Raw genomic sequence first — 21,341 nt, forward strand, 5'->3', positions numbered from 1 at the left:
TAATTTTTTTTAGGATCACTAATCTAGAACATGAGATGATTTTTTTATTCCTACCTTCCTTAATTAATAGTATATTAAGGAATTTTTTTTTTTAGTTTGTTTTTAAGAGGAGAAGTAATCACAGTTTATTAATGGTCATATTTTCTAGAATTAAATTGCATCTACACCCATCAGCCTCTTGAGGGTATCCATCTTCTCATTTCAGTCAGTTCTTTAATGTAGCCCAAATTTAGGTTAGGCCTTGTTGCTTTGATTTCAATGTGTGGGCCAGGCACTGTGGCTTATGCTTATAATCCTAGTGCTTTGGGAGGCGTAGTCAGGAGGATCACTTGAACCCAGGGGTTCAAGGTTACACTGAGCTTTGACTGTACCACTGCACTCCAGTGTAGGGGGCAGAGCAAGAACCTGTCTCTTTAAAATTTTTTTTAAAAGACTGCAGTGTGTAGAAGCCTGAAGTCCTTCTGGGACCTGTGAATTGCAGTATCATACCGTATAAGTCCCAATTGAATACTTATTAGTGTAAATGTAAATTGAGTTTTCTAAATATTAGTCTGTAGCATACAAATAAAAATGTTGGAAGAATATGCTGCCACCCTCCCCATTTATCCCCATTTTTCTGTTTTGTTTGGAGACACCGGGTCTCACCTTGTCATCCAGGCTGGAATACTATGGTACAGTCTCAGCTCACTGCAGCTTTGAACTCCTAAGCTGAAGTGATCCTCCCACCTCAGCCTCCTGAGTAGCTGGGACTACAGGCACATACCAGCATACCTGGCTAATTTTTTTGTATTTTTCATAGAGAGAGGGTTTCATCATGTCGCCCTGGCTGACTCCAGTTTTTAGAAAAGAAATATTTGATATTTGGAAACAGCTTTTCAATTATTTCTAATTTCTAGGTAAATAAATGTCACCGAAACAATGTTTCTTTGTTAATACAGCTAGAAGTAATATAAAGTTTTAAAAAGGAAGTGGGCCAGATTTGGTGGCTCACGCCTGTAATTCCCAGCACTTTGAGATGCCAGGGCAGGCCTCCAAAGATTACTTAAGCCCAGGTGTTCAAGACCAGCTTGGGCAACATGGCAAAAACCTATCTCTACCAAAAAAAAAATCAGCTAAACATGCTGGTGTGTGCCTATAGTCCCAGCTTCCTGGGAGGCTGAGATGGGTGAATCACCTGAGCCCAGGAGATGGAAGCTACAGTGAGATGTGATTACATCATTGCACTCCACCCTGGGCAACACAGTGAGACCCTGTCTCAAAAAGGAAGTAACTGCATGAGTCAAAAGTGTTTTACAAAGATTATCCAAGGCAATTTTGGAAGTGACTACCTAAAACTGGTATTGAGTTTTTTGTTAGGAGTAGACTTCTGATGAAATAAGAGGATTAGAATTGTGGAAGCATTAGAAGTACTTAGCATAGATTGTCTCAAAGTAGTGAATGTCATTTTCATTTCAGGCAGCTCTTTTTTCATAGTAGTATATCAGGTAGATGAACCGTGGTTAACAATCATTATGTTCTACTGATAGGATTACCAAAGTTTCTTACCCTTTATTACCAAAGAAACCTGAGCAAATGTGGAAGCATAGCTGAACATCTATAGCTAAGTGTTTCTGGAATATGCAATAAATATGTTAATATGAGTAAAATATGAAACAGTAATAAATGTATTTTGACATTTTCAGTTATAAAACTTGACGGCATGACATGCATTTCAAATTCCTTTTTCCTGGTTTCATATTATTTCTGGTTTTCCTTTGCCAAATTAAAAAAGTTAATTTTAATTTACTCTATTTTGCTGTGTTGTATATATGTATATATACATGAGCTACTATAAATTCTTTTTGTAAGATAAAGAGTATTTATATTAAAACTAAATTGTTACATTGCTGCTGATTTTTTTTCTTATTTTCTTTTTATGTTGTTGAAACGGAGTTTCACTCTTGTTGCCCAGGTTAAAATGTAGGGGCGCGATCTTAACCTCCTAGGTTCAAGTAATTCTCCTGCCTCAGCCTCCTCAGTAGCTGGGATTACAGGCATGGGGCAACATGCCCGGTTAACTTTGTATTTTTAGTAGATACAGGGTTTACCATGTTGGCCATGCTGGTCTTGAACTCCTGACCTCAGTTGATCCACCCACCTTGGCTTCCCAAAGTGCTGGAGTTAACAAGCATGAGCCACCATGCCCAGCCTGCTATTTGCATAGTAGTATTAATTTTGAAAGTATCATTCTTTCAAGTGTAACTTATACCTTGGGTTATTATCTGTGCTATCTATATATCTATTTTACTGTTAAATATTGTAGTAAAACTCAGATTTAGTAGAATTTTTATTTTTTGAGACAGTCTTGCTCTGTCATCAGGCTGGAGTGCAGTGGCACAATCTCAGCTCACTGCAACCTCTGCCTCCTGGGTTCAAGCGATTCTCCTGCCTCAGCCTCCCGTGTAGCTGGGCCTACAGGCACCCACCGCCATGCCCAGCTGATTTTTCTATTTTTAGTAGAGACAGGATTTCGCCATGTTGCCCAGGATGCTGTCGATCTCTTGACCTTGTGATCCACCTGCCTCAGCCTCCTAAAGTTCTGGGATTACAGGCGTTAGCCACTGCACCCAGCCGAGTAGGTTTAATATATAGCTTCATATAGTGGTAATCAACATAAATTTCTAAAATATAAGCAATAGATAAAATGTTTGCAAGTTACATAGGTTTTGCAGAGGAAAGTCAAAGTTTTTAAAGGTAACTAGTTTTAGACTGGGTATGAATTTTATTTAATGTATATTTTTATTAAATAATATTTCTAGATTTTTTTTTTTTTTTTTGAGATGGAGTCTTGCTCTATAGCCCAGGCTGGAGAGCGATGGTGCAATCTCGGCTCACTGCAGCTTCAGCCCCCCGGCCCTGCCCCATTTAAGCGATTTTCTTGCTTCAGCCTTCCAAGTAACTGGGATACAGGCATGTGCTACCACACCCGGCTAAGTTTTGTATTATTAGTTGAGATGGGGTTTCACCATGTTGGCCAGGCTGGTCTTGAACTCTTGACCTCAAGTGATCCGCCTTCTTTGTCCTCCTAAAATGCTGGGATTACAGGTGTGAGCCACCATGCCTGGCCTACTTCTAGATTTTTTAATGCTGAATTTATTGAGTGTTGTGACACTGAAGCTGTTATAGCTACCTCATAAAGTAGCTGTCTGTGTCACTAAATTTAAAGAGAAAGTTCTTGAGATCAAGGTATCAAACACGTTTAATCTTTATGTTATGCCCTATGCTATGCCTTAATTGTTTACAACTTTAGGGATGAAACCTTACTTGGAGTCAGCAATAGAAATTAATAACTATATGGTACCAGCTTTTTCACATGTCTCATGTTTCTCTGCATGTCTTTGAAGCATAAGAGGAAAATGAATTAATAGTCATCTCAAACTGTGTCAGTCTGATGTAGTAGAATCGGGCTAAAATTCTGTTTGGCACAGAAAACAGGTATGAGATAAAAGGAGATTAGCTACAGAGAAGTTAGAGGTGACTAATAACAATAATAGCTGGAAATGTTAGAAAAGGCTATTTATATCCATTTTGCATCACTGTTTTTACAAAATTCAGGGAATGGTGGAACTGTTTTTCCTGACTTGTTTCAGAACCAGACTTCTAAAGCATATCATTGACATTTTCTTTTTTTCCTCATTGGCTGTAACTCTAGCCAGTGAGACTTTTTTTTTTTTTTTGAGACGGAGTTTCGCTCTTGTTACCCAGGCTGGAGTGCAATGGCGCAATCTCGACTCCCCGCAACCTCTGCCTCCTGGGTTCAAGCAGTTCTCCTGCCTCAGCCTCCCAAGTAGCTGGGACTACAGGCGCACGCCACCATGCCCAGCCAATTTTTTTTTTTTTGTATTTTTTTCTTTTTAGTAGAGACAGGGTTTCACCCTGTTGACCAGGATGGTCTCAATCTCTTGACCTTGTGATCCACCCGCCTCGGCCTCCCAAAGTGCTGGGATTATAAGCGTGAGCCACTGCGCCTGGCCAAGACATTTTATATAATCGTTAAGTTCTTCACACCATCAATTTATAATTATGAAACCATGAATGTGATATACAACAAGGCGTATTATCTTACAGATAAAGAACTATATGCTTGGATGAAGTGTGTGAAGGGACAGCCTCATGATCACAAACATTTAATGCCAACCCAAATTATACCTGGTTCTAGTAAGTATAAATATACCTTCTTCATGTAATATAACTGCTCTTGGTTGCTCCAGATTAAAGGAACACTTAAGGGAGTATCTAGAAGTATAACCGGATGGAGAGAGAGAAGGTTTAACTAGTATTGATTCATTATCTTGCTCAGTTATTGGAAATCCTCTGTGTAATAAAGCTCAGAAGATAAATCCAAGCCTCAGTTATGAAGAAAGTTCACCATTAAAAGGGGAAAGCTAGAGTGTAATGAAAATGCCTATTAGATTTCCAATGAAAGCTTTTTACAGATTTTGAGCATATCTAATTTTTAATAGAGGTAAGAGAGAAAATAATAGAGAACATAAATTTGGTTGAATAATTGAGTCTATAATAGATGGAAGAGAATGGAGAAAAATGGAAGAAATTTAAAGGGCAAAAGAAAACTTCCATTGTTCCATATTATAATATAAAATATTGTAAGAAAAAAATTTTACAGCATTAACAACTAGTGGTAATCTTTTTATTAACTACCATTTTATTTTGTAGTTTTGACAGATCTTCTAGATGCCATGCACACTCTTAGGGAAAAATATGGTATTAAATCTCATTGTCATTGTACTAACAAACAGAATTTACAAGTTGGAAATTTTCCTGCAATGAATGGTGTATCTCAAGTGAGTAAAGAATCTGATTATTCAAATAAAATATATGGCTAAAAATACATATTTGAAATTTGATATAGGACTTGTGTATGACTTATGTTTTCTGTGTTTGTGTGTAAATTTCTTATATCTATGCTACTAACTGAATAATTGAAGAAAGTGTTTAAAAATGTAATTGTTCTACCTTTGTAGGTTTTACAGAATGTTCTTAATCATGGTAATAAAATTTCTCTGTGCATGCCTGAGTCTCAGCAGCAAAATACTCCTCAGAAGTCTGAGAAAAATGGCAGCAGCAGCCCAGAGAGTGATGTAGGCACAGATAACAAGTTAACTCCTCCAGAATCCCAGTCACCACTGCACTGGTTAGCAGATCTTGCAGAGCAAAAAGCCAGAGAGGAAAAAAAAGGTAAACATAATTGATTATCTAGGTATGTGTGAGAGGAGTATAGTATTTTTTTTTAATTGAGACTATCCAGGTTTCCAAGGCATATAGCATTTCTAACCAATAATGTACTATTGTACAGGTACTGTTAATATTAAGGTAAATAATTTACTTTGGTCTTTTGCTTGAATTATGGCTTAGGTTCAATGTAAACATTTTGTCTTATTAGGAACTAGCCTTTTTGTTGTTGTTTTCTTTGTTTTGAGACTATCACCAGGCTGCAGTGCAGTGGCACAATCATGGCTCACTGCAGCCTTGACCTCTCAGGCTCAGATGATCCTCCCAGTTTGGCCTCCCAAATAGCAGGGACTACAGGCATGTACCACCATGCCTAATTTTTTCTTCTTGGGGGATTAGGGGAAGGAGTTTTGCTCTTGTTGCCCAGTCTGGAGTGCAATGGCACGATCTCAGCTCACTACAACTTCTGCCTCCCAGGTTTAAGCGATTCTCCTGCCTCAGCCTCCCAAGTAGCTGAGACTAAAGGCATGCACCACTATGCCCAGCTAATTTTTTGTTTTTAGAAGAGAGTGCTTCACCATGTTGGCCAGGCTGGTCTCAAACTCCTGACCTCAGGTAATCCATCTGCCTCGGCCTCCCAAAGTGCTGGGATTAAGGCGTGAGCCACCATGCCTGGCCAAATTTTTTTTTTTTTTTTAATGGACATGAAGTTTTGCCATATTGCCCAGACTGTTCTTGAACTGCTGGGCTCAAGCAGTCTACCTACCTCATCTTCCCAGTGTGCTGGGATTACAGATGTGAGTCACCACACCCAGCCTTAGCCTTCCTTTGACTACAAATGGAAGTTAGTTACAGAATTGTTTATGGATGAGCATATTGATAAAGCCACCAGAGCACTAGATGTGTAACTTAACTGTATTTTTTTTTTTTTTTAAGACAGAGTCTCACTCTATGCCCAGGCTGGAGTACAGTGTCACGATCTCAGCTCACTGCAGCCTCTGCCTCCACCTCCTGGGTTCCAGCAGTTCTCGTGCCTGGGCCTCCCGAGTAGCTGGGATTATAGTCATGTGCCACAATACCCAGCTAATTTCTTAATTTTTAGTAGAGATGGGGTTTCAGCGTGTTGGCCAGGCTGGTCTTGAACTCCAGACCTCAAGCGATCTGCCCACCTTGGCCTCCCAAAGTGCTGGGATAACAGGTGTGAGCCACCATGCCCAGCCAACTTACCTGTATTTTCTACCTGTCTTTGCTGTAGTGTTTTTTATTTGCAACAGATGTAAACTTATCTTAAATACTGAGGAAGGCCTTTTTATATTCAAATTGTTTGAATCCATCTTGAAGGGTCTAACTCATCCTCTAGTTTGTGTTTAGCTGAATAAATCACAATGCTGCCTTCAGTTTTTATTTTCCACTATACAATGCAGGGGGCCAGTTGTGTCTCTACTTTAGCACCATGCTTAATGGAATTAAAATTTGTAACGATAGAGCACGGTGGTTCACGCCTGTAATCCCAGAACTTTGGGAGGCCAAGGTGGACAGATCATTTGAGATCAGGTGTTCAAGACCAGCCTGACCAACATGGTGAAACCCAATCTCTACTAAAAATACAGAAAAATTAGCCACGTGTGGGGACGCATGCTTATAGTCCCAGCTACTTGGGAAGCTGAAACACGTGAACCATTTGAACCTGGGAGGCAGAGGTTTCAGTGAGCCGAGGTCACACCACTGCAATCCAGCCTGGGTGACAGAGCAAGACTCCATCTCAAACAAAACAAAACAAAACAAAAATCTATGAAATTTTTTATTTCAGAAAACAAAGAACTTACCCTTGAAAAACAAATTAAAGAAGAGAGAGAACAAGACAACTCTGAATCTCCAAATGGCAGAACATCACCTCTTGTGTCCCAGAATAATGAACAAGGCTCAACCTTACGGGATTTGCTGACTACAACAGCTGGAAAGCTACGTGTGGGTTCTACAGATGCTGGCATTGCCTTTGCCCCAGTATATTCAATGGGAGCTCCAGTGAGTGTGATGCCAAATTTTTGCTTTTAATGTGGGCAAAAATTTTAAATAGATATGATTTGGAGACTTGGTTTTTGGCTCTGAGCTACCAGTATGCAGATGAAATCAAGTGTACCAAATTGCTAGGCATATTTCTATTCGCATTGTAATTCTCTTTACCTTGAAAGCTGGCATTAAGGTGGAGGAGGAGGCTCTTCGATACCAGAAGAACCCTAAGATACCCCTTTAGAATTTGGAAACTATTTGTGTAGTGAAGGGAAAAACCCACATGAAAGTGAATGTTATGGCCGGGCGCAGTGGCTCACGCCTGTAATCCCAGCACTTTGGGAGGCCGAGGCAGGTGGATCATGAGGTCAAGAGATCGAGACCATCCTCGTCAACAAGGTGAAACCCCGTATCTACTAAAAATACAAAAAAATTAGCTGGGCATGGTGGTACACGCCTGTAGTCCCAGCTACTTGGGAGGCTGAGGCAGGAGAACTGCTTGAACCCAGAAGGCGGAGGTTGCAGTGAGCCGAGATCGTGCCATTGCACTCTAGCCTGGGTAACAAGAGCAAAACTCCGTCTCAAAAAAAAAAAGAAAGAAAGTGACTGTACATGTTACTTAAAATAATTAGAAGTTAAATTTTGCTTTAATTATTTACCAGGAAAAAATAAGAGCAATATAATTGCTTTCAAAAGTATATGGGAACTGGGGGTGGTGGCTTATGCCAGTAATCCTAGCACTTTGGAAGGCTGAGGTGGGCAGGTCACCTGAAGTCAGGGGTTTGGGACCAGCCTGGCCAACGTGGTGAAACACTATTTCTACTAAAAATACAAAAGTTAGCCAGGTGTGGTGGCGTGTGCTTGTAATCCCAACTACTCCTGAGGCTCAGGCAGGAGAATCACGTGAACCTGGGAGGCAGAGGTTGTGATCTGAGTTCGCGCCGCTGTGCAAGGGCGACAGAGTGAGACTCTGTCTCCCTAGGACTACAGGCATGATATATATGGGGGGTGCCACCTACCTGTATTCTCTGTCCCAGGGCTATAATAACATAAAAGGTAGGAAGGCTGTACTTCTAAGTTCTGCAGACCTGGCAGTTTTCACACAATCAAACTTCTGGTTTGCATTTTGTCAGGAATATAGGAAGTAATATCTACTAAGGTAACTGCATATTCTGGAGTGTAGGGGTATTGTTTAAAAAAAACAAGCCTGTGGGAGGAAAATGTGTATGTTTTCTGTCAAAAACCGATTTTTGTTTGTTTTTCCTTAATAGAGTAGCAAAAGTGGACGGACTATGCCTAACATTCTTGATGACATAATTGCTTCAGTTGTTGAAAACAAAATTCCACCAAGTAAAACCTCCAAAATAAATGTAAAACCAGAGCTTAAAGAAGAGCCTGAAGAAAGCAGAATATCTGCAGTGGATGAAAATAATAAATTGTACAGTGATATACCACATTCTTGGATCTGTGAGAAGCATATTTTATGGCTTAAGGATTATAAGAATAGCAATAATTGGAAACTTTTCAAAGAATGTTGGAAACAAGGACAGGTGTGTATTTTAGGCTGATTAAGAACACTCTTGCTGGAACTGAAGCTTATTAAACAGAATGGTTCCCTCCTTAGGGATAGAAATAGAGGGGAGAAGAAATAGTACTTAACATATTTGGGGGGCAGTAAGATATCAAAAGTACCAAAAAGATTGTTAGAATGATTGTCTCTCAATTCCTGCTTTTGGCCAGATTTAATATGAATTAACAGGGGAGCATTGATTGTTTAATGTTATTTTTTGATCTATCAGAGAACAGACATATAGTAACAGCGTCTATTTACAAAATGTAGTTTATTTCTCCTCTTTTTTAGATTGGTATTTTAGTCCAGTTAGTAGATCCATTTATACTATTAAAATGTTAATCAATATTAGCATTTTTTCATGAACCTATTTGGTGTTTTTGTCTTCAATATTTATATATAGACCATTTACTTACAAATTAGTTCATCAAATCTTGAATGACAAACTACATTATTTAATTCTCCTCTAATATAAATGATTTTCTGTTGGACAAAAGTTTTGATAATGTTTGATAGACATTTCATATGGCAATTTACATTTATGCAGAAATTATCAACAAATTTAAGTATTTGTATGACAGTATATCATTTCGTTAAATTGCTTGTTTTCTGGAAAATGTTTACTTTGTTCATTCAGCTGTTATTGAGCATCTAATAAGATCCAGTCTGTGTTATAGGCATTAAGAATATAAAAATGAGTAAGCTATGTACAAACGAGTAAGAACCGTTTTAGTGCAATGCTTCTTGGTCTTTTTTTTTTTTTTTGAGACGGAGTTTCACTCTTGTTACCCAGGCTGGAGTGCAATGGCGGGATCTTGGCTCACCGCCACCTCCGCCTCCTGGGTTCAGGCAATTCTCCTGCCTCAGCCTCCTAAGTAGCTGGGATTACAGGCATGTGCCACCATGCCCAGCTAATTTTTTGTATTTTTAGTAGAGACGGGGTTTCACCTTGTTGACCAGGATGGTCTTGATCTCTTGACCTCATGATCCACCCGCCTTGGCCTTCCAAAGTGCTGGGATTACAGGTTTGAGCCACCGCGCCCAACCACTTCTTTATCTTTTTAGATAACTAACCCCTTTCAAAATCTGATGAAAGCTGAATCTGTGACCCCAGAAAATAAATACATACTGTGCATTGCATATACACAAGTTATAGCGTATCTTTTTTACCTGGGTCTTCTTGAAGCCCTGATGACATTACTGGGCTGAAATTTTATTTAATTTGTGTGGGCTTTTGAGGTACAAAAGAATCAAACAAATAATTGTTTTGATAATTATGTTGTTTTAAGAACTTTGTTCAAGCTCCTGTGAGAACCCAGAAAAGGAAATCTCAAAGCCAGGAAATTACTAGTTCAAAAAGGCTGGTCTAAATTGATTCTTTACAAGTGAAGTGAAGTTGTTGCTAGATGGACAAGAGGCTTGACATATACAAAAACATCAGGTGTTTAGGGAACTCTGAGTAGGTGTGATTATCTGCAAAACAGATGAGGGCTCATGGGAGAGAGTGGTGTAAGGAAATGGCTAGAGGAGTGATCATGAGATGCCCTTATATATCGTACTCTAAAGAGTTTTAGTCGGCTGGCAGGGCCCAGTGGCTCAAGCTTGTAATCCCAGCACTTTGGGAGGCCAAGGCAGGTGGATCACGAGGTCAAGAGATCGAGACCATCCTGGTCAACATGGTGAAAACCCATCTCTACTAAAAATACAAAAAATTAGCTGGGCACAGTGGCGCGTGCCTGTAATCCCAGCTACTCAGGAGGCTGAGGCAGGAAAATTGCCTGAACCCAGGAGGCGGAGGTTGCAGTAAGCCGAGATTGCGCCATTGCACTCCAGCCTGGGTAACAAGAGCGAAACTTCGTCTCCAAAAAAAAAAAGAGTTTTAGTCTTACTCTGTAGGTGATAGTTTTAATTGTGGAATCTGTATAATTAAGTTGACATTTTATAATAACTGACAGCAAGGTAGATTAGAAGTTGAGTTAGAAGAGAGTAAAACCAGTGCCAAGAAGTCTAATCCTTACAGGCCTGGTATATATATAAATAGGCTCACGCCTATAATCCCAACATTTTGGGGGCCAAGGCAGGAAGATTGATTGCAGCCTGGGCAACATAATGAGACCTCCATTTCTACCAAAAATTAGGTGGTTCACGCCTGTAGTCCCAGCTACTTGGGAGGCTGAGACAGGAAGATTGCTTTAGCCTAGGAGGTCCAGGCTGTGGTGAGCTGTGATCGTGCCACTATGCTTCAGCCTAGGCAACAAACTGTCTCCAAAAAAAAAAGATCATTGTGATAACCTGAGAATTGTGCTTTGAATTATTTTAATATACTAATTAGCTTAACCCTTATCTTTTCAAAAAGAAAATTACTTAACTTTTGGGCTGGGCGCGGTGGCTCATGCTTGTAATCCCAGCACTTTGGGAGGCCGAGATGGATTGATCAAGAGGTCAAGAGATCGAGACCATCCTGGCCAACATGATGAAACCCTGTCTCTATTAAATTATAAAAATTAGCTGGGTGTGGTTCTACGTTCCTGTATTCCCAGCTACTCGGGAGGCTGATGCAGGATGATTGCCCGAACCCGGTAGGCGGGGAGGTTGCAGTGAGATAAGATCGCGCCACTGCACTCCAGCCTGACCCCTGGTGACAGAGCGAGCCTCTGTCTGAAAAAAAAAAATTGCTTTTAACAAGTTGCTGATTACCATAAGAAATGGTAGCATAAGACTCAATAGCAGGAATATTATTGGATAGGTACTAGGCACTAGGAATTAATATGTGAATTGCCAGCAGGAATTAACTAATACCTGGATCTATTTTTGAAGTTGTATATGTTATTAGCTCATTGAAAAAATGTTTAATGGAACGTTGAAATACGTAGTAAATCAGAATTTAGGGTGTTTTTTTCTTTCTTGAGATGTCTTTTGTGATTTAAAAAAATCTCTTAACTAGATTAATTCTGCTTTTGTGGTTCCTAAATTTTAATTATCTTACAAGTTTAAGAATACTAATAATATACAGCAAGGCTATCCAGATAGCACAGTAAATAAAGAAAAAACAAAAGAATACTAATAATCACTTAATTTTTCTTTTCCCCTGGAGACAAGCTTTTGCTATGTCGTCTAGGCAGGACAAAAACTTGGGCTCAAGCAGTCCTCCCACCTCAGTCTTGTAGTAGCAGGGACTACAGGAATGCACTGCCACACTCAGCCTTTTAAGCTTAGCTTACTGTGTTCTCTATTCCAGAATTCTGGTTCATAGAATAAAGGATTTTTTTTTAACCTGAGAATAATATATCAGATGATCTTAGATATATTTTTATATCATTTAGAAGTTATAAATCTTTATTAGAAAGCTTTTAGAGAATTCAGGTGGAAAGGACATCTCCATTCCCCTCCTCCCCTACCCCACCAAGTGTAAGAAAGCTTTGAGGGAATTTGAATTTATGTAATTTCAAAGGAGACATTAACTTTCAGAGAATCACTCATTAGGCTTGAAATTTAATAGTTGAAGCTACTGAAGAGGCTGAGGCAAAAGGATTGCTTGAGCCCAAAGGGTTACACTAAGGTATGATCAGGCCACTGCCCTCCAGCCTGGGTAAGAGAGGGAGACTGTCTCAAAAAAAAAAAAAAAAAAAAAAGATTAAGTCTATATATCTTTTAACTGTTATTTATTTATTAGCCTGCAGTGGTTTCTGGTGTGCATAAGAAAATGAACATTAGCCTATGGAAGGCGGAATCAATTAGTCTTGATTTTGGAGACCACCAAGCTGATCTCCTGAACTGCAAAGATAGCATCATTTCAAATGCCAATGTTAAGGAATTCTGGGATGGTTTTGAAGAAGTTTCAAGTATGTTGGTTTTTATTTTACTATTTTCTCTGTTGTACCCCTTCAAAATGATAAATTCCAAATGTAACTTAACAGATTTTTAGTCTTTGAAAGATCTGTTTTATGTTGTTGTCTAATAAAAAGAAACAAGTAATTGGAAACAAAATACTGGGTCCTAATCCCTGTCCCTAACACTAATTTCCTTTGACCTTAAAGATGCTGTTTATAGTGTTTTATCTTATTTATGGAGAAATGATTGACAGTTCCATAAGCTTGTGAACATTGAATTATTTATGTAAAATACTTTGAAAAGTAAAAGTGTAATGTACGATTGTGATGTTACCAAGATTTTTAAAAACAATTTTTGAGATATTACAAGTGGATAATTGAATGAATTCTGTTGATGTATAAAAGGAACAAAGTTTTTAACACTACATAAGTAATAAGTCAATAAGCAAGCATTCATTAAGCATGTAATGTGCAACAGTCAAATCATTCATTCATCTACATTTCTTTCTCTCCAAATGTTAGTAAAAAGACAGAAATTACTCTTTTAGTAATTAACTGCATTCCTTATAGAACGGCAGAAAAACAAAAGTGGAGAAACAGTTGTTTTAAAATTGAAAGATTGGCCTTCAGGAGAAGACTTCAAGACTATGATGCCAACAAGGTTTGAAACTTTTTATTTTGACTCTTGACTTTATGAGATTGAGCTGAGACTATCCCAGAGATAGGATAAGTAACTGTAAATGTGACCTGTAGGCCTTTTCTTCCTCAGTTAAAAATAAATAACTTGTGGCTGAGCAGTGATAGTGGCTTACGCCTGTAATCCCAGCATTTTGGGAGGCCAAGGTGAGCAGATCCCTTGAGTCCAAGAGTTGGAAACCAGTCTAGCCAACATGACAAAACCTCATCTCTACAAAAGTGCAAAAATTAGCCAAGCATGGTGGCAGGCACCTGTAGTCCCAGCTACTCACAAGGCTGAGGTGAAAAGATTGCTGGAGCCAAGGTGGTAGAGGCTGCAGGGAGCTGAGATTGTGTCACTGCACTCCAGCCTGGGAGACAGAGTGAGACCCTCTCTGACTAACTGATCAATTTATAACAAAACTCAGTCGGTAGCCTCAGCATGGGGGATGTCTTTGAGTTAGGACAGTGAAGGAAGAATGTTCATGTTAAAGAACACAGGACCCTGTTTAGGACCTCCCTTCTGTTGGAACTTTTAATTTTAATGATTAGAGAAGCAGAATTGCTATTATAGTATCACTTAAGTCAAGGAAAATTGTTACCTGTCTTATGGAAAGGCATTCTGGTGTTTTGAACAACTGGAAAATTATGTATGTGAAAATACTTACCAATGCAAATCTTTTATTTATAAGAAGGCAATGTTGTTATTCTTCAGATACGAAGATCTTTTAAAAAGTCTACCATTGCCAGAATATTGTAATCCAGAAGGAAAATTCAATTTGGCCTCTCATTTGCCAGGATTTTTTGTACGTCCTGATCTAGGACCCAGGTTGTGCAGTGCCTATGGTAGGTATATATATTCACATTTCTCCCAAGTAGGAATTATATTGGATTTTTAAGCATTTCTTTTCAAGGCCGCGCATGGTGACTCACCCTGTAATCCCGGCCCTTAGGGAGGCTGAGGCGGGGCAGATCACAAGATCAAGAGATTGAGACCATCCTGGCCAACATGGTGAAACCCCATCTCTACTAAAAAAAACAAAAATTGCAATAGCTGGGGCTGCAAATTAAAAAAATTAGCTGGGCCTGGTAGTACTTGCCTGTAGTCCCAGCTCGGGAGGCTGAGGCAGGAGAGTTGCTTGAACCCAGGAGTTGGAGGTTGCAGTGAGCCGAGATCGTGCCACTGCACTCCAGCTTGGTGACAGAGCAAGACTCTATCTCCAAAAAAAAAAGAAAAAATTTCTGTTCTTATAAATTGTTTAATGATTTTTAGTTTCTACTAAATCTGTTTTTATAATCTATCGAAACCCTTTTTTATATTAAGCAACATGTTAATTCCAGCCAATATACAGTTAAGTACCTGCTAATTTTTTTCTATTAATTTGATTTTTAACCATAGGACATTTTATTATAATACAAACATAATTATTGAAATAATAGGGTGTTTTATAGATTGTAGCTTTTGGAACAGGTTTTGTAATAAGGAAACTAAAACTCATAATTAACAAATTATGTGGATAGAGCTCATTTGGGGGAATATCTGATAAATTACTATTATATATAAATATTTTGTCAAGTAAAATTTTGTTTTATACACAGGTGTAGTTGCTGCTAAAGATCATGATATAGGAACGACAAATCTCCATATTGAAGTTTCTGATGTTGTAAATATTCTAGTCTATGTTGGCATAGCAAAAGGAAATGGCATTCTCTCAAAAGCAGGTAAAGAAACTTAAAGAATAATAGTCTTTGGAATAACAGTTGAATAATCACATTCACTGATATTGTCCAGAATATCAGCTTCTGAGTTAACAGCAAAGATTTCAAAAATAATTGCAATGGATATAGGGGCATTTTAGACATTATTACTTTAAGACTGAATAATTTTCCTATTTTTTTATGTAAGTGAAATTTTAATTTTAAAAGTGAATATTAAAAAAAAATAAAAGTGAATATTTTAATTTCTTTTCTATCATTAAGTATAGTGTCAATGAAAATATACTGTTAAGCTTACTTTTAAACATTTATTGAGGAATAGAAACTAAGTCCTAGGGCTCTACAGATGATTAAAACATGGTTTGTGCCTCAAGCGTTCTTTTTTCCCCCTCCTAAAAAGAGGAAGAAGGGGGTCTTTTAAGTGGATGTAACCTTTTTCTATCCAATACATAGGTTTTCATTTCTGTCTCCTGAATTTCTTTCTGAAACCATGCCCTGTCAGTTACTCTGTTCCTTATAAAGACATAGATACAATCATAGATCTTTAACCTTTTCTTCTCATTGGCTTTTCCTCTTTATAGTAGAAGTAGAGTCTAAGAATATCTTTGCTTTCTTGAAAGTAAACATCCTTTAAACCTTTCCATGCTATTGCTCCTACCCTCTAAGAAATATTTTACCATCTCTGTCATTTACCTTTAACATTTCAACTCATTGCAGTCTTGTTCTATACCAGTCTGAAATTACTGTTGCTACTGCTGCCACTCACACACATTTGGATAATTCAGTGTATGTTTCTGGTTCACATATTACTCACCCCTGTCTGTAATAAATGGCACCATTGATCCCTACCTCTTTGAATATAGTCCTTTTCTTCTGTGATACCACTTCTGATTCTGGCACATTTTGGAGTTAGAGACTTTTTTTTGGAGTTTCAGGTGTTCTGTACCTTTTCTACTTCACATTAACTTTTTCTACTTCACATTAACTTTTTCTACTTCACAGAATGTGAAATTCTGTGCATGACATCAGCCATGAAATAGATCATCATTTGCATATCTGGATCCCAGAATGGATCTATAGCTTGATGGTTAGGTGCTGGGGACATGGGATTCATTATAGTATTCACTCTACTTTTGTGTACATTTGACAATTTTATAATACACAATCTAAAATCCTTCAAAACTGTAATAACTCATTTTTTACATTATGCTACTCAGCTTTCTTAACTAACACTATTGACTGTAATAGGTAACCACCCGCATCCCCCAGAGATTTAAGAGTCAGTGGGCACACTTGAGTTATAGACTGAGTGCTGCCACAGAAGTGTGCCCTGTGTGGTTTAGATTATTTATCCTTTCTAATCCTGTGATGCCATGGAGTTACAGCCTTTGTGTCTCATTATAGTTTGTTCAGATCTTTCCCTGTAGCACTTAGAAATTACAGCATAGGAGTTAGAAGTACAATACAGAAGTTAACCTGCTTTGCTCCATTACTATTCATTCATGTCCTTAAAAGCTAGAACTTGCTTCCTTTGTTTATGTGTATCCCCCAGCTTCTGTTCCTAGCATATTTCTTTTGCAAAAATTCCAGTATTTTATTTTAGTTATTTTTGAGACAGAGTCTTGCTCTGTTGCCAGGCTGGAGTGCAGTGGCTCAATCTCGGCTCACTGCAACCTCCGCCTCCTGGGTTCAAGCAATTCTTCTGCCTCAGCCTCCCAAGTAGCTGGGACCACAAGCGCATGCCACCACGCCCAGCTAATTTTTGTATTTTTAGTAGAGACAGGGTTTCACCATGTTGGCCAGAATGGTCTCAATCTCTTGACCTTGTGATCTGCCTACCTTGGCCTGCCAAAGTGCTGGAATTATAGGCATGAGCCACTGCGCATGGCCTAATTTCAGTATTTTAAATAATCCTTTGGCTTTCTTTATCTAAAAAGTTTTTATCACTTTTTATAGGTGGTCACAAAGCAACATTTTAGGGTTATAATAATTTTTTTTTTTTTTTTTTTTGAGATGGAGTTTTGCTTGTTACCCACGCTGGAGTGCAATGGCGCAATCTTGGCTCACCACAGCCTCCGCCTCCTGGGTTCAAGCAATTCTCCTGCCTCAGCCTCCCGAGTAGCTGGGACTACAGGTGCGCACCACCATGCCCAGCTAATTTTTGTATTTTTAGTAGAGACGGCGTTTCACCATGTTGACCAGGATGGTCTCGATCTCCTGACCTCGTGATCCACCCGCCTTGGCCTCCCAAAGTGCTGGGATTATAGGCATGAGCCACCGCGCCCAGCCTGGGTTATAATAATGTTTAAAACACACTGAGAAATACTTAAAGAACAGGGTTTTTTTTTTCCTTCACCTGCAATGCATCTCTTACCTCCATGTCTTCCTGGCAGACTCCTGTATTCATTCTTCCAAATGTTAACTCAGATTATCATTCACCTTAGAAGTCTTCATTAAAGAAAGTCAACTTATTCTGCTCTAGCCAGTCATTCTCTTAGGATGCCTCCCCCATCCCATGTACTTTTAATTTTCAGAGCAATAAAATTTAAAGGAAAAAAATCAGAAAACGAATCCAAGGTTTCCAGCTTTTAATTCTGTTAAAACAATTTAAAAAAATCAACTGTCATTTTTAAAGAGAACATTTTAAACTCTATAAGAAAGATACACTGGGCACAGTGGCTCATGCCTGTAATCCCAGCACTTTGGAAGGTCAAGGCTGGTGGATAACTGGGGTCAGAAGTTCAAGACCAGCTCACCAACATGGTAAAACCCCATCTCTACTAAAAAAATACAAAAACTAGCCAGGTGTGGTGGCAGGTGCCTGTAGTCCCAGCTACTTGGGAGGCTGAGGCAGGAGAACTGCTTGAACCTGAGAGGCAGAAGTTGCAGTGAGCTGAGATCATGCCACTCTACTCCAGCCTAGATGTCAAAGTCCATCTCAAAAGACTAAAAAGAGAAAGATATCAGAGTAAAGGATCATTTTTTTATGATCAACTTTCTATATTGTCCTTAATTTTCTTGTTTTACCATGTACTGGGAAAAAACTTCATCACCGATGTAACAGTGGAGGACTTTACTGATATGATTGCCCTTATCACATTGTGATGTTTATTTGCCTACACTTACTAGGACCCTCTTTAGCTCCATGATCTCTTGAATGGATCTTTCTTAACTCTAATCCCTAACTTCCTAGGACAGTAGCTGGCACATAGTAAACACTAAATGTTTCAATAAGAAATGCTTGCAGCTGGGTGACAGAACGAGACTCTTGTCTCAAGAAAAAAAAAAAGCTTGCAGCTAAGATTGAATATAAAAATGAGATTATTGTCATAAATTAGGAAACATCTGCTTAATGTGTACTTTGTAGCAGGTAACAGCTTTCTTTAAAAAAAAAAAAAAAATTCCTACAAGTGAGAACATGTGGTACTTGACTTTCTGTTTGAGTTGTTTTGCTGAAGATAATGGCTTCTAGTTCCATTCATCTTGCTGCAAAAGACATGTTTTTTGAGTTTTTTTGTTTGTTTTTCTGTTTTTGGTTTTTTTTTTTTTTAAAGACAGGGTCTCCTTGCTCTGTTGTCCAGGCTGGAGTGCAGTAGCACAATCTTGGCTCACTACAACATCGATCTCCTGGGCTCAAACAGTCCTCCCACCTCAGACACTGAAATATCTGGGACTATAGGCAGATGCCACCATGCCTGGCTAATTTAAAAAAATTTTTTTTTAAAGATGGGGTTTTACTATGTTGCTGAGGCTGTTCTCAAACTCCTGGGCTCAAGTGATCCCCCTGCCTCGGCTGTTAGATCCCAAACTGCTGGGGTTATCCAAACTGCTGGGGTTACAGGTGTGAGCCACCTTACCCAGTAATGATTTCATTTTTATGGCTAAATAGTATTCTACTGTGTATATACATCACATTTTCTTTATCCAGTCTTTCTTTATTGATGGAAACTTAGGTTGATTCCTTATCCCTGATAGATATTGGAGACTCAAAGGAGGGTGGGTGATGAGAAATTACTTAGTGGATACATTGTACATTATTTAGGTGATGATAACTACAAGCCAAGACATCACCACTAGTAGGTAATATATCCATGTAACAAAATTGCCATCGTACCCCTTAAATGTATACAAAATTTTTTAAAAGAATATTTATTTAAATGTTCACTGTCATAAACTCAGTTTTTAAGAAAGGACCTTCCTGTGGTCCTACACTTACAGACAACCACGGTTACTATTTTTGTTTATATACTTCTAAAGTTTTTTGTGTACATACTTATATGCGTAGGGATTTTAGTTTGTATTTTAGAAGAATGGCTGGATTTTCCTCAAGACCACAGCTTTGTTCATGAAACATTTGCATTTGATTACAGATTAACCATTATCAAATATGAGATCCCCTAGAAATCAGTCAGAATACATTCTGCCCTGCCATTCATTAGTCATGGTAATGAGTAAAACCTTTACACCATGGAACCTTTTTACCCAGGCATAAAATAGAGGTTATCCCTTACTCTTTAGTACTTATAGGGGCCAACTAATAAACAGTGACCATAAAAGACCTTTGTAAGTTGGGAAATGCTGAGTACAAGTCATTGTTAGGACCACTCCCTTGGGACAGGAAAGAAGGTGGTTGAATTTACATAGTAGCTGTTAAGTTTTCTGTTTCCTACATCTTGCTTTGCAGAAAACAAACTGGGGAAATCCCTATTGCTTTGTACCCACTTAACTATTCTTAAATAGTCCTAAGAGTTACGAACATATAACTGGGTTTGACTCCTTTTTAAGAGTACTGATCTGGCCAAGCGCGGTGGCACATGCCTGTAATCCTAGTACTTTGGGAGGCCGAGGTGGGTGGACTGCCTATAAGCTCAGGAGTTCAAGACCAGCCTGGGCAACATGATGAAATCCCACCTCTACTAAAATATAAAAAACCAGTCAAGTGTAGCAGCCAGTACCTCAGTCCCAGCTACTGGAGAGTTGCTTGAACCTGGAAGGCAGGGGTTGCAATGAACCAAGATCACGCCACTACACTCCAGCCTGGGGGAACAATAACAACAAAAAAAGTGCTGCTCCTAGTCAGGCACTCTGCTGCTCTGATAGATCAACTTTAGAGACTTAGCTTTCTGGTAGTGTTCACTGACAATTTGAAAATGTGCTCCTTTGTTTCAGGAATACTCAAGAAATTTGAGGAAGAAGATTTGGATGACATTTTAAGGAAAAGACTGAAGGACTCAAGTGAAATACCTGGTGCTCTGTGGCATATTTATGCTGGGAAAGATGTTGACAAGATAAGAGAATTTCTCCAAAAGGTATAATTTTGTTTGCAAATAATATCTCTTCACCTCGTGCAAGGACTTATTATTAGCATAACTCCACCTGGCATTCAGCAATATAAGATCATTGCATAATTTTTTAATGCAGTGAAGGTTTTGAATGGCGATTTGTTCTCAGTCGGTAGTGCTCCTTCATTCCCTGATAATAAAGGACTAATCTGTTGATGAGCCAGATACTAGATGGGTGGCAAAAAGTAGCTATCTGGAGTTGCAGGATATATAAACTATAATGTTTCATAGAAACACCTAAAGAACGTAGGATCTTTATTATTTTTGAATCTGATGGGTATTTGTGGCTGCTGACCTAGGGAATGACTCTACTGTATCACATCTGATACTGTGATACTTATTTGAGTATACTCAAATTTTGAGTAATCATACCTTGACTGTAGTTGTCATATACTCTGAAAGAAATATACATATCAACCTGAAATAATTGGTTGAGACCCTTTGCTCAGATATTTTTTAAACTTAATAATTATGGAGATTTTTTTTAATAAAGGCGGGGTTTCACCATGTTGGTCAGGCTAGTCTTGAACTTCTGACCTCAGGTGATCCACCTGCCTTGGCCTCCAAAGTGTTTGGATTACAGGCGTGAGCCACTACACTCAGCCGGAGATTTCTTTTAAGAAATCTTCAGTGCTGATACATCATCTTTCTGAAAGGATACAAGTTCTGTCTCTGTAATTAATATGAAGTAAAGGAGTTTAGCCTTATATGTACCATCTTACCCTACCTACCTGTATTTTAATCTGAAATATGATAATTTGTGCCTTCTAAAGCAGATTATTTCCCTGATTAAAGAATCCTTTGAAATTGATTTTTCAAGGGTTAGAAGGGTAGCCATGTAAAGGTATTTGTGTTTATACTTACCTTAAAAAAGAATCAGTAAATGTTTATGAAATCCATACATATGAATGGTTTGGCTTTTGGTAAAGAAACAACTACCTTGTTCTTCATCCATGTGCTAGATTTTTG

The 21,341-nt window shown here is 38.5% G+C and overlaps 1 protein-coding gene across 24 annotated transcripts in view; it reads left to right on the forward strand.

Moving 5' to 3' along the window:
• JMJD1C (jumonji domain containing 1C) overlaps positions 1-21,341 on the forward strand; it is a 380,550-nt gene that overhangs the window by 350,081 nt on the left and 9,128 nt on the right. For 23 of the 24 annotated variants that reach the window (XM_078345831.1, XM_078345828.1, XM_078345829.1 and 20 more), the window contains 10 exons: positions 4,108-4,197; positions 4,714-4,841; positions 5,022-5,235; positions 7,040-7,254; positions 8,511-8,789; positions 12,483-12,651; positions 13,210-13,300; positions 14,030-14,160; positions 14,914-15,036; positions 20,200-20,339. In XM_078345831.1, the coding sequence (XP_078201957.1) occupies positions 4,108-4,197; positions 4,714-4,841; positions 5,022-5,235; positions 7,040-7,254; positions 8,511-8,789; positions 12,483-12,651; positions 13,210-13,300; positions 14,030-14,160; positions 14,914-15,036; positions 20,200-20,339 (1,580 nt within the window). The remainder of the gene's footprint in view (positions 1-4,107; positions 4,198-4,713; positions 4,842-5,021; positions 5,236-7,039; positions 7,255-8,510; positions 8,790-12,482; positions 12,652-13,209; positions 13,301-14,029; positions 14,161-14,913; positions 15,037-20,199; positions 20,340-21,341) is intronic. The other variant, XM_078345838.1, reaches the window with a different exon arrangement.

Source organism: Callithrix jacchus, chromosome 12, assembly GCF_049354715.1.
Source record: "Callithrix jacchus isolate 240 chromosome 12, calJac240_pri, whole genome shotgun sequence".
Lineage (NCBI taxonomy): Eukaryota > Metazoa > Chordata > Mammalia > Primates > Cebidae > Callithrix > Callithrix jacchus.